The sequence below is a fragment of the Orbicella franksi genome, unplaced genomic scaffold, assembly GCF_964199315.1.
Source record: "Orbicella franksi unplaced genomic scaffold, jaOrbFran1.1 SCAFFOLD_739, whole genome shotgun sequence".
Lineage (NCBI taxonomy): Eukaryota > Metazoa > Cnidaria > Anthozoa > Scleractinia > Merulinidae > Orbicella > Orbicella franksi.
Window position 1 is genome coordinate 1 of NW_027670626.1, and position 10,940 is coordinate 10,940.

The following is a 10,940-nucleotide window of genomic DNA, read 5'->3' on the forward strand; positions in this document are numbered from 1 at the left end:
CGTGACTTTTTTGCAAACCAGATTTGCTATATAAAGCTAATTCCAGCATCCTTAACTATGTTGTATGGAAGGTGAAATATACAAGAAGGTTATAAAAAGTGCCTATCGAGTCTTCAAGAATTTTAAAGAAGCACTCAAAATCGGAAATTGACAGAAAATTACAATGGAAGAGAAAATTACAATGAAAGAGAATTATATCAAGGAAACTTATATCATCGGTGCATGACGTCAAAGTATAGCTTCATGACACATTTTAGTATCACTTTGAAACAATTTTATCAAAATAGTGTTCATCTGTAGGTCCCTTTTCAATTATTATGCTTAAAGTATCATGGTTAGAAATCTTTTCGAGATTTATTGGGAATCAAGCATACAGAATTTATTTAGTTCTGTATATTCCACCCTTATTTCGTTTTCCACGCGAAGCCTTAAAAGTCCGCTGAAACTCGAGTGTTCGCGCGGACAAAGAGTCCCCAATTCTAGGCAAAGAATATTATATTTTGGCGGAACCGTCTAAATGTAGGATACATGTAGATACTTTCACAATAATTCAGTCCGAATTTATATGACTGGTTTGATGATTCACCACATATCATCCTGGTGATTCAAAACAAAGAATTCGAAAGGAGGCACCAAAACCAAGGCATTGTTTATAATTGAATTAGTAAAGGATACTGCCAACCCATCGCAGCACCACTTGGTTGCTTCCTCATACAATTGAAGTTCCTTACAGGCCTTTGCTCCTGTTGGTATTAGGTGACAGAAAATTGATAAAAGTAGTGACTCTTTGAAAGTCTTGAAATACAAAAATTCTTAAACACGTCATGTGACTGAATATGCCCCGACTAAAACTGGGGATTATCCGAGTGATATTCCCCAATTTTCAAAACTGCGTGTGTTTAAAAAAAAATATATTTGAAGGATTATAAACACAATAGCCTCCATTTGGTGCGAAAATATGCTCGGATATTTGTCCCTGGAAAAACTGTTCACTTCTCGGAACAGATAATGTCCGTGGACAAATATCCGAGCATAATTTCGCGCCAAATGGAGGCTTCTGTGTTTATTGTTCTTCACCACACGTGCAGTTTTGAAATTGGGGAATATCGCTCGGATATTCCCCAGTTTTAGCTCGGGCATAATCACTCGCGTAAAGCGTTTAGACCAATCGTGCGAGTTAAAAAATTGATGGATTATAACTACAGATATAGCTCCGACCCTAGAGCCGCATCGCACGATAAAAAGCCCGAATGGATCGATCGTCCTAGACATCAAATCCCCGCCTCTTTCCCGCATTCCCCCCTCCCACCCCGCGCGGGATTTACATTGATAGGTGCATTAATTATTACATCGTGGTTTTCTTAGCTTCCTGCACTTTCTAGGCACGTAACAAGACAAACCTGACACGGAACGTTTATTTACCTGTAACAATAGCTTGTATGGGAGATTTCTGGAAGGTTCTTACACCTCGATAACAATAGTGGAATGCTCTTGCACGTTTTGCGTCCTTGACTGCGTCATGAAAATTACCTGTGGAAAGTGGCAATCTAGTGAATAACGTATTTATCGATTATTTTTAAGTACTTAAAGATTGTGCTCTGACTGAGTATGAACAGAATAAAAACATTTAGTAGACCAAGTTTGATCACACCGGCCAGTACAATGTACATCTCCCTTCCCCAGAATTTTGAACAGCTCTTTTTAAACTAGGAAACTGGTCTAGTTCAAGAGCACAACACGATGAAATTGGCCGAGCTCGTATTCGAAACACTTGATCTAAAATCAGGGACACGTCATACAGGTGATACAATAACTATCTGTCCACTGCAGTGCTCATCAAAAGCTAAAACATTATTTCATGAAATTACTACTATGAAACGCCGCACCACTTAAATTACCAAACGCGATAAAGACCTGATTTCTCCTAAAATATTTGATACACATTCAAGCACTGAACAAGTAAGGAGAATAAATAAAACCGTCAAATAGCTAAAAGACAAGCTAGGACATTTTCTTGATGCAGAGTACCACCAAATTCTTAGAGCTAAAATTGAAAGAAATATTTGGTAATTATAAGTTAGGAGAATTGATATTTTGAATTTGGTTTAAGTCAACTAAGTTCAATCAAGTACAAATAATCGTGTGAACTCACCCATTGAAAGATGAGAGGCAGCCCTTCTGGTGTAAAAAATGGCGTTCAGTTCGTCATCTTTGCACTTTAGGTCAACCCCTTCAGTGAAGAAACTTAACGGATTTCCAGATTCATTTCCCTTACACTCAGCATCTCCTTTTTCTGTTGCTATCACACACAATTTCAGCAACAATCATAACCAATACAATGAACCAATGAGAACGCAAAACAAAAGATCGTGACTGGTGCCAAGTGCTGAAAAACACACCTGACCGGTACAAATGGCTTTGCTTTTGCATCTGGTCCCAGTTGTTTAAAGGCTGGATAAATACACCCAGATAAATCGCTATCCAGTGGACAAGTGTTGGCAAAACAAACTACACCATCTACTGGATCGTGATTTATCCGGTGGATAGTGTTATGCACCCTTTGAACAACTGGGGCCTGATTGGTTAAGATGGTGACGTGCAAAAGCGTCGACGTGACCCTGCTATCTTTTGGTTTTTATAGCCCTTTCCAGGTTCTCGGTCAGTGGGGATGATCGAAAAAGCGAGCGGGCGACGAGCAGGATCAGCGACGAGCGGGATCCGTGAGAGAAAGACGCCGCTCGTCGCCCGCCTGCTTTCCCGATTGTCCCTACTGACCGAGAGCTTGGAACACGCTAGTTTTTACAAGAGCATTTTCCCGTTAAAAAATGAGTGATAAATAGATTTGTAAGACAAAAAAACTCCGGCCATTCAGAAAAAGAACTACTTTCCACAATTAAGGTTTACCGTATACCTTAAGAGGTGTCTTGCATTACAGAAGGTAACGTAGAAAAATCGCGCCCGGAGAAAAATATGTGGAAAAAAATTCACAGGTACGTTTTTGTTGTTTATGTCAAACTAACTACTGTCCAAATTTGAGAGGGAACAAACAAATTCCCTTTAACTTGCAGCCTTCAAAAGGGACCCAAAAGACATTTGAAGCTCACATTTTAAGGTCGTGAAAAATTCGACAATTCATTTTATTTCAAAATTCTTGGTATTGTGTGATAGCCAGCCAACTCTATGAGCTTTAATTTGATATGGGGGTTTAGGCATCTACAGTTTAAAACGGACGCGCTACATCGCTTGGACGCGAGACACCTCTAAAGGTGCTCTCAGAAAGGTACACGGTAACTTTAAACTAGCTCCAAAATTGCAAATCTGCGAATAAAATTTCATGCCGTACTTTGTTGCAATATTTACTAGTCTCCCATTGTGTCACTGTCAAAGTCATTTCTTATAAAGTGCTCGGATTCAGTACTAATCATGCCGCAAAAGTCTGTGTTAATCTTTTCTGTTCAACAGGTTAAATTCAGTTTATTTGTAATAACTGTTTTTATAAGATTATTCACGTAAATAAAACTTTTCTATCTTCAAGGCGACAGCTATATCTTAAAAAATGATGATTATTTTTCAAGTCGCAAAGACACATGGTGCATTATTTGGCACATTCTTTGACATAAATTTAGTATATCGAACCAAACACGAAAGTTAGCTAGAGAAACAAGCAAGAAGATACGTCGTACATGGATAAAAAAATAAAACTCAACAGAGCGTTGATTCACCTGTGACATTAGCCAGCAAGATTTTTGTTGCAATGTCTAGATCCCTGTGTGCTTCAGGAGAATTACCTGTGCAAAAAGAGTAAAAAACTCGGTAAAAATCACAGGTACGTAGAGCGCACACAGAGCCTATTTCATCTGGGCAGAGTAAAACTGCTTACGATAATAAAATTAAAAAGCGCGAAGTTTCATAAATCATAGTTCGCAGCAAAAGATTATAATATATAATCTCTTGTTGGCGGCAAACAGGAAGCTTGCCCATCGTTAACTTCTCCCCTTCAATATTTTGCCAAATTAGACAAGCGTAAGTGGGAGCAATTCCCGGTTACCCTTGTATACCCGTAAGGAGTCTAAGGAGGAAAAGAGAAATGTAACTCCCCTTTCCCAAATCAATAATGAATTCGCGCTAAAACCAAAACGAGCCATTTTTCCATCATTGGAATGAGCGGATGGATGGTCTTAAATTTTCAGTTGTCCAAGATCAAAAGATTGTATTCCAAGAATACAACATGAGAACCCTGACTTGACTGTTATTCAATCTTTTGATCTGTTATCCAATTAGTCTGACATTTTATTGACTATCATCCATTATATTTTCTATTAGGTCACTGAGGCTCAGGAAAGAGTAAGATTGGTATTGGTACCTTGCCACTTGAATTAGCAAAAGTGATGAAGACCTGTTTTCCTCTTACAGTATTAATACTCAGTCAACCAGAAAGGTGAGGAGAATAAACGTAATTACCAGAGATGATGTAATACCAAATTCTCAAAGCTGAAAAATGGGTTTCAGTGTTAGGATAATTTAAAACAATGGAAAATTTATTTATAGAAGACCTGAGAACATGGTTAAGTTTATTGTAATTAAGGTAGGTAAAGTCTGCATACAAGTCAAGTGGCCCATCAGGCAGGGGGTTATACCGGTTTCTGTAGCATGAAGCGACTAGGAGTATTTCTACTCCCCCCTGGATGGGATACCAGTCCATAGCAGGGTTACCCCGAACATCAAAGTTGCTAGTACCCATTTATACACCTGGGTAGAGAGAGACGAGAGAGGCACCTTGAGAGTAAAGTGTCTTGCCCAAGAACACAGCGCAGTGTCCCTGGCCAGTGCTCGAACCCGGACCGCTCAATCAAGAGCGCACTAACCAATTGAGGCCACCACGCCTCCACTTATTGTTACTGAACTGGAAATCAAATAGTGGCCTGAACTCACCCAGAAAGAAGTGAGAGGCTGCCCTTTTCTTGTAAAGAACAGCGTTCAGTGCGACGTCTTTGCAGTTCACTTCAATTCCTTTGGTGTAGAAAACGGCGGCATTACTAAATTCATTTTTTTTGTACTCAGCATCTCCTTTCTCTTCATTCTCTTGTGCTGTTTCTATGAGAAACAAAATACAAATTGAATGATGGGAATTAGTGATTTTCAGACGACTACCGACTGCGTCCACTTTTTTTTCTTTTAGCGTTGAAGACAATCAGTCTGATTTTAAGTCGCGATTGGTTAGACTGTTCACAGCTTCCCTACTTTTCAACGCACGCGGAAGAAAAAGCGAGCGAAGCAAGCGCGAAGCACGCGGGGGTAGGGGTGGGGAGGCGAACGAAGCGAGCCATACGAAGAATAGAGAGACTGCAGCTTTGGAAAAAAGTGGTTTTATTGTCCCTTACCAAACCAAACACTATTTTAAATGTATTTAAATACTATTTTTAAAAACTGTTTTTAACCTATTTTATGAAATAGATTAAAAACAGGGCGAAAAGTTTATTTTTAACGTAGTTTTCGACTGCTTTTAATGGTGTTTAAACCTGTTTAAAACACTATTGAAACAAAATTTGAAATGTATTTTGGAAAGCTTTTAAAAATATAGTTAAAATTCCAAAACTCGAAATCCTTTGCTAAGTTTAAAAATATAATTAAAATAGTCTGTAACTACTTTAAAAATCTCTCGAAGAACACAGCATTTGGAATAAAAACAGGACACAAATCGTTTTAAAAACAGCTTTTAATCTGCAAGACTATTTTTGAACTAGTTTAAATGACAATTTTAAAAGTATTTTGTACAAAATAGGTTTAAAATAGGTGCAAAATTATATTTTAAAGATATTTTTTGACTGATTTTAAAGGTGTTAAAACCTGTTTAAAACACTATTGAAATCCACTGTCTCAAAATATATTTCAATAGTACTTTAAACAGTTTAAAAATTAAAGTGGATCATATGTGAAAAAATATGTCAAATACAATATAAATATATGAAAATAGCTTTAAAATAGTCCAGAAATGGCATACAGTACTATAGTATAAAACAGCATAAAAATAGCACAAAATAGTATAAAAACAGTATGAAAATACAGTAAAAATAGTATAAAAAGAGTATAAAAATAGTATTAAAATAGTTCAAAAATAGTGTCAAAACAGCATAACAATAGTGCCAAAAAAAAACTTAAACTTACATGTAACTTTGCTCTGGCTGTGAACAACACATGACATGCTAGAAGTCAGTGTAGGGCAAACTCAAGCTTGATGGGGGTGCTTGGCTCTACTTCTTTCTTTACTTGTATAATCAATGTATGTAGCTCTACACTTACTGTATCTGTATATGAAAAGCTGTAATAACAGTTGAGCCTACGATAATATTTTTTTTGTCTACTGTACATGTATAAAAGGCTAAAAGTTACTAAAGTTTTAAAAACCAAAACATTTTTGAGTGTATGGTCATCATCAGTGGTGCATATTTTCTTTGTTAAGAAGAATTGTAAACAACGTAAAGGAGTCAAAGGAACATGCATGTATCAATACCAATTGAGAACTTGAGGCTAAGGGTCCATTACTTAGTATAAAACATCTTCTATATCACTCATTTTAAGGCTAAATACAGGTTATTTACTTGTACTGGTATGCTATGTCTGCAGGCTGTCATTAAGGGTTGTAAGCCGTAACACCTGTTATGGCTGAGTATGCTTGATTTTCCCTTAATGACAACCCTGGTCTGTACATGGGAACTATACATTGTAAATGTACATGCAGTACATACATCAATCACTTCTAATCAAGGGAACCCTTTGGCCAATTTAGAGGGTACAACTTATTGTGTGACTTTAGTAAATTTAGTCTAGGTGATGATCATGTTGTGCAAAGGTTTTGTTCATCTTTCATCACTGAGCAATGTCTGAGGCTGCAACTAAACCATGCATCATTTATGTGGTCCATGTTACAGTTGCAAGCAAGTTGTAGGTTTGATTTTGAGTCATGGACTTGTTTTATGTACATGTACAAGTGCATGTAGCAATTAAAGCTGTACCATCTTATTGGGCCTACAGATATTCAGACTATGAGTAGTCCCGGCCTCTTTCGCTTAGTCTATTGTGTGTGATGCAAATGAAAACAGGGAGAAAAAAAAAATGTTGATTTTCTTTTGTGTCATGCATGATACATAGACTAAGGGCCTCTTCATATGAGCCTGGTAACTGGCCAAGTGCTGTGTTGCAAAAGCGAAGCTATTTTGCCTAAAAAGTTTCGTCCTGATAACCCGGGCTGGAGCATTCATATGGGAAAATTTTCATCCTGGTCACTGAGATCTTGGACGCAAAAACTGAGATCTCAGTAACCCGGCCAGCCTGGCTTCTCATACATATATGAACACATCAAAATTTTTACGCAGGAAAGAGTGGCGAGGTGAGATCTCAGAAAATGAGCCAGGCTGGTTGAATACTCGTAGTCTTAGCAAGTAGGGCAGGGAAAAACCCACATCCCATTGCCTGGGGCAAGTAAATTTTGCTCTTGGGCAAGTGAAAATGGAAGTTTGGAGGTCTGGTCAGGTGGGCAAGTGAAATTAGCCTCAGTACATATAATCTTGTGAATGATAATTTCCAATCAAAGCCTGTTTCAAAACTTAAGACTGCAAGATGAGCAAAACAGTGAGTTGAAAGCATGGATTAATTTAAAATCCAAGGATACTTTGTATCTGACACAACAATTGTGTCACTGTTGGTAGTTTCTTTCACCTAGTTTCATAGTGCCAGTAAACTCATTTTGTTATAGTCTATCACTGAATATAGACAGCAACTAGTAAATGATGTAGTTGATAGGGCATGAACCCTACGTGCCCATTGGGCATTAGTAATATTTTAGTGCAGCCAACTGAAAATTAAAATGAAATGGCCCACTGGGCAGCTAGATTTCATTTTTTTTTTCCTGCCCTGGCAAGATGAAGCTTAAAAAACGAAAACCACTTGCAGTAAGTTATAGGGAACCCAAGCTGTCACAAGTCAAGGTCATGTGCAACTTGAGGTAAAGTTATACAAAAACTACAGTATTCCATCATGAAAGATATAATTAATGCATACCATGTTCCCCTTGAAATAAACTTTGTAGCCGCAGTGTACATGTATGTAATATATGATTGATAATATTATTATTTACAAGTTAACAAAAATTATCCCATCAAGTTGTAAGGTTCATTCATTTCCAACAAGAAACAACTGTACTTTCACTGATGTGGCATGACTGTAGTAGCTACATATAGCTTCCTTTCTAACCCTAAATTTAGTTATTTCCTCCTTTAAAAATTTACCGACGATTGCAGAATTGCAGCAATAACTTTGTAACCGGAAGGCAGTTGAAAGACCCCTATCAGACTCACAGAGACTTTGGCCCTGACAGGGTAGCACCACTCTCCATCTCCTGTTTCTCAAAGCTGAAAATAAAAACAAATTATTTACTGCATTGTTTAGTTATTGCAGGGTTTAATATTTTTGCCTCCATGTATGTTTTGTTACCATGTTAAGTCTATAAAGTTGCATTTCCACTTGAAGAAAAACAAACTGTTTGATTCAACTTCCACAGCTCGCACTTTAATTTCCCTACGAAGAGATCGATCAGTTTATGCCATGTCAAGATAGTAAAATGATCACAATGGATGAGTAATTTACGGCTGCACAAAAATGGCATACACAGTTGCAAACATGTAACTGTCATATAACTGATCATACATGTATATAAAACAGTACCTAATTATGTAGACTGGACAAAGAACAATTCAAAATTCAGATCTATGTTTCATAGGCAATCATCTTATTCGATAAAACAGCTGATGTCAGTGGTTACATGTATGTTACATGCATCTTTTCGAATGAAAGACACACCAAGACAGTAGATGGTCGGCTTACCTCCATTTCGTTGAGACATTACCGAGTTGAAGTCTATCAGAAAGACAAATCATGGTCGCTGCACCCACGAGTCATATGATTCGGTTCGGTCCCTTAAGCTTTCGTCCAGTAAAAGGTAAAAAGACAAACAAATGAACTGTTGCACTGGTTTTAAACGACTGGAACGAAACCTCCGTTTTACACAGCAATTTTGAAATGGAAACAAGTCACGTGGTCACTCACATGATCTTTCATGCAATCACAGCTGACCAAAATGTTCGCATCAGAGTATTGCACCGGACAGGTGTCACAGTGATATGTGTATCCCCGTGATATGTGTATCCCCGCACACATATCACTAGTGATATGTGTATCCCCTGTGGGGATACACAAAACACTGATACGCGCCTGGGCATTCAACGAACAAAATGGCGACTCGGTTGCGAGGTTCCGACGAGCTCTGTAAAGAGTAGAAGAAACCAGAAATGAATTCGCGCCCAACGGAGCAGATTAGGATTTCTTGAGTTTGGTTGAGTTCCAACCGACTCGATTGTATATCTGACTAAAACTTCGAACAGCGGATACGCATATCACTAATTATTTCATGGCGCAGTGATCTCAGTGTGTATCCCCTAAACACAGCCGTTAGATTGGCTGTCTACCTGATCGAAGAAAATGGCTAATTATTACCGAAACGTGCTGGCTGCTTTCTCGCTACGACGTTTATACCCAGGTTGAGGTTTGCGGAGTTTGCAACTCGAATGTCTAAATATCTAAACTGAAATCGCGTGCAGGGGATACACATATCACTAATTATTTCATGGCGCAGTGATATGTGTATCCCCAGAAACACAACTGTTATAATATAGCGCATCAACCTTGTCAAAACTGCAGGCAATATTAGCATCCGACGTTTTTACACGGCTTGGGTTCACTGAAGTTTGAAACTCGATAATTCCACTAAAAACGCGTGCACGCGTGCACGGGATAATAAGGGATACACATATCACTGATTATTTCATGAACTAGTGATATGTGTATCCCCATGGACACAGCTGTTACATTGGCCTTCTACCCAAGAAGAAAAATGCCCATAACATTTGCATTGTCAAAACTGGCTCGCTAGAAATATTCACACCCGGCATTTATTCATAGCTTGGGATTTCTGGAGTTTCACTGACCTCGGTTGTACACCGTCGCCGACCGCATGCAGGGGATACACATATCACTAATTATTACATGGCGCAGTGATATGTGTATCCCCTGAAGACAGCCGTAATCTAGGCTAACTGCCGAAGAATAATTAACAATTATTCCATGAAACCGCGTTGGATATGAAGTGATAAATAACCAACAAGCGCGTAGCGCGAGTTGGTTATGATCACTTCATATCCAACAAGGTCGAATGGAATAATTGTTTTAGTATATTCTTAATCGGGTTTTTGCCGCCGATTTTTATTTCAACAATTTTACAGAGCGGAAAAATTTTAAACTTGGCGCACTGTTTTCCATATAAGGTAAAACTCCGACTAATGGCTCATAGTCGGAGTTTTTGAGCCAATCAGAGAGCTAGAAATGCAATAGTCGGAGCTGAGAATATACTAAACGTCGAATATTATGAAACGTGCTAGCAATATTCGCAGTATAGCAATGTTAATACAGCTTGAGACTTAACATATCTTACAAAAAGTCGAACTGAAAAGCGGGTGCAGGGGATACACGAGTGCCACTAATCATTTTATGGCGATCGGGTCGAAGCCGTGATATGTGTTTCACTCCACGAATAATTCAGATGCAAACAAGGCGATGAACAGTGGAGAATATGCGTTACTCGAGGAGTGAGAATGCACCGCGTCGAACCGCGCAATTAATATCGTCCTAGAAATCCGGTGCCGTGAAACTCAAATTGAAATATATCTAGATCCATTTGGTGTTCAACTTTAAATTCATTATATCCTGCTCGCAGAAAACCAGTTAGGATCAAGAACACAATTCCAGCAGCAGATACGTAAACTTTTTCAACTACAAAAATTGAGATTTGTGTTTTAAGCCTGTTTGGGTTAGTCGTTCGTCCAGTAAGC

General features: G+C 38.3%; 1 protein-coding gene across 1 annotated transcript; it reads right to left on the reverse strand.

The window, feature by feature from the left end:
* Positions 1 to 51: 51 nt before the first annotated feature.
* LOC145473434 (uncharacterized) lies at positions 52 to 9,153 on the reverse strand. Its single transcript, XM_081455026.1, has 7 exons — positions 8,881 to 9,153; positions 8,286 to 8,408; positions 4,933 to 5,094; positions 3,723 to 3,788; positions 2,153 to 2,299; positions 1,423 to 1,530; positions 52 to 743 (listed from the first exon to the last, which is right to left on the reverse strand). Exons 1-7 carry the CDS (start codon positions 8,897 to 8,899, stop codon positions 583 to 585), a joined length of 786 nt encoding a protein of 261 aa, XP_081311152.1. The 5' UTR covers positions 8,900 to 9,153; the 3' UTR covers positions 52 to 582.
* Between the last annotated feature and the right edge of the window lie 1,787 nt (positions 9,154 to 10,940).

What these genes read in the sequence shown, in the direction of transcription:
- LOC145473434 (XM_081455026.1), bottom strand. An exon ending in CTGCAATTCTGCAATCGTCG is followed by an intron (nt 5,095 to 8,285) that starts GTAAATTTTTAA and finishes TGTTTCTCATAG; the next exon opens with AAACAGCACAAGAGAATGAA. An exon ending in TGCCTCTCATCTTTCAATGG is followed by an intron (nt 1,531 to 2,152) that starts GTGAGTTCACAC and finishes CACTTTCCACAG; the next exon opens with GTAATTTTCATGACGCAGTC.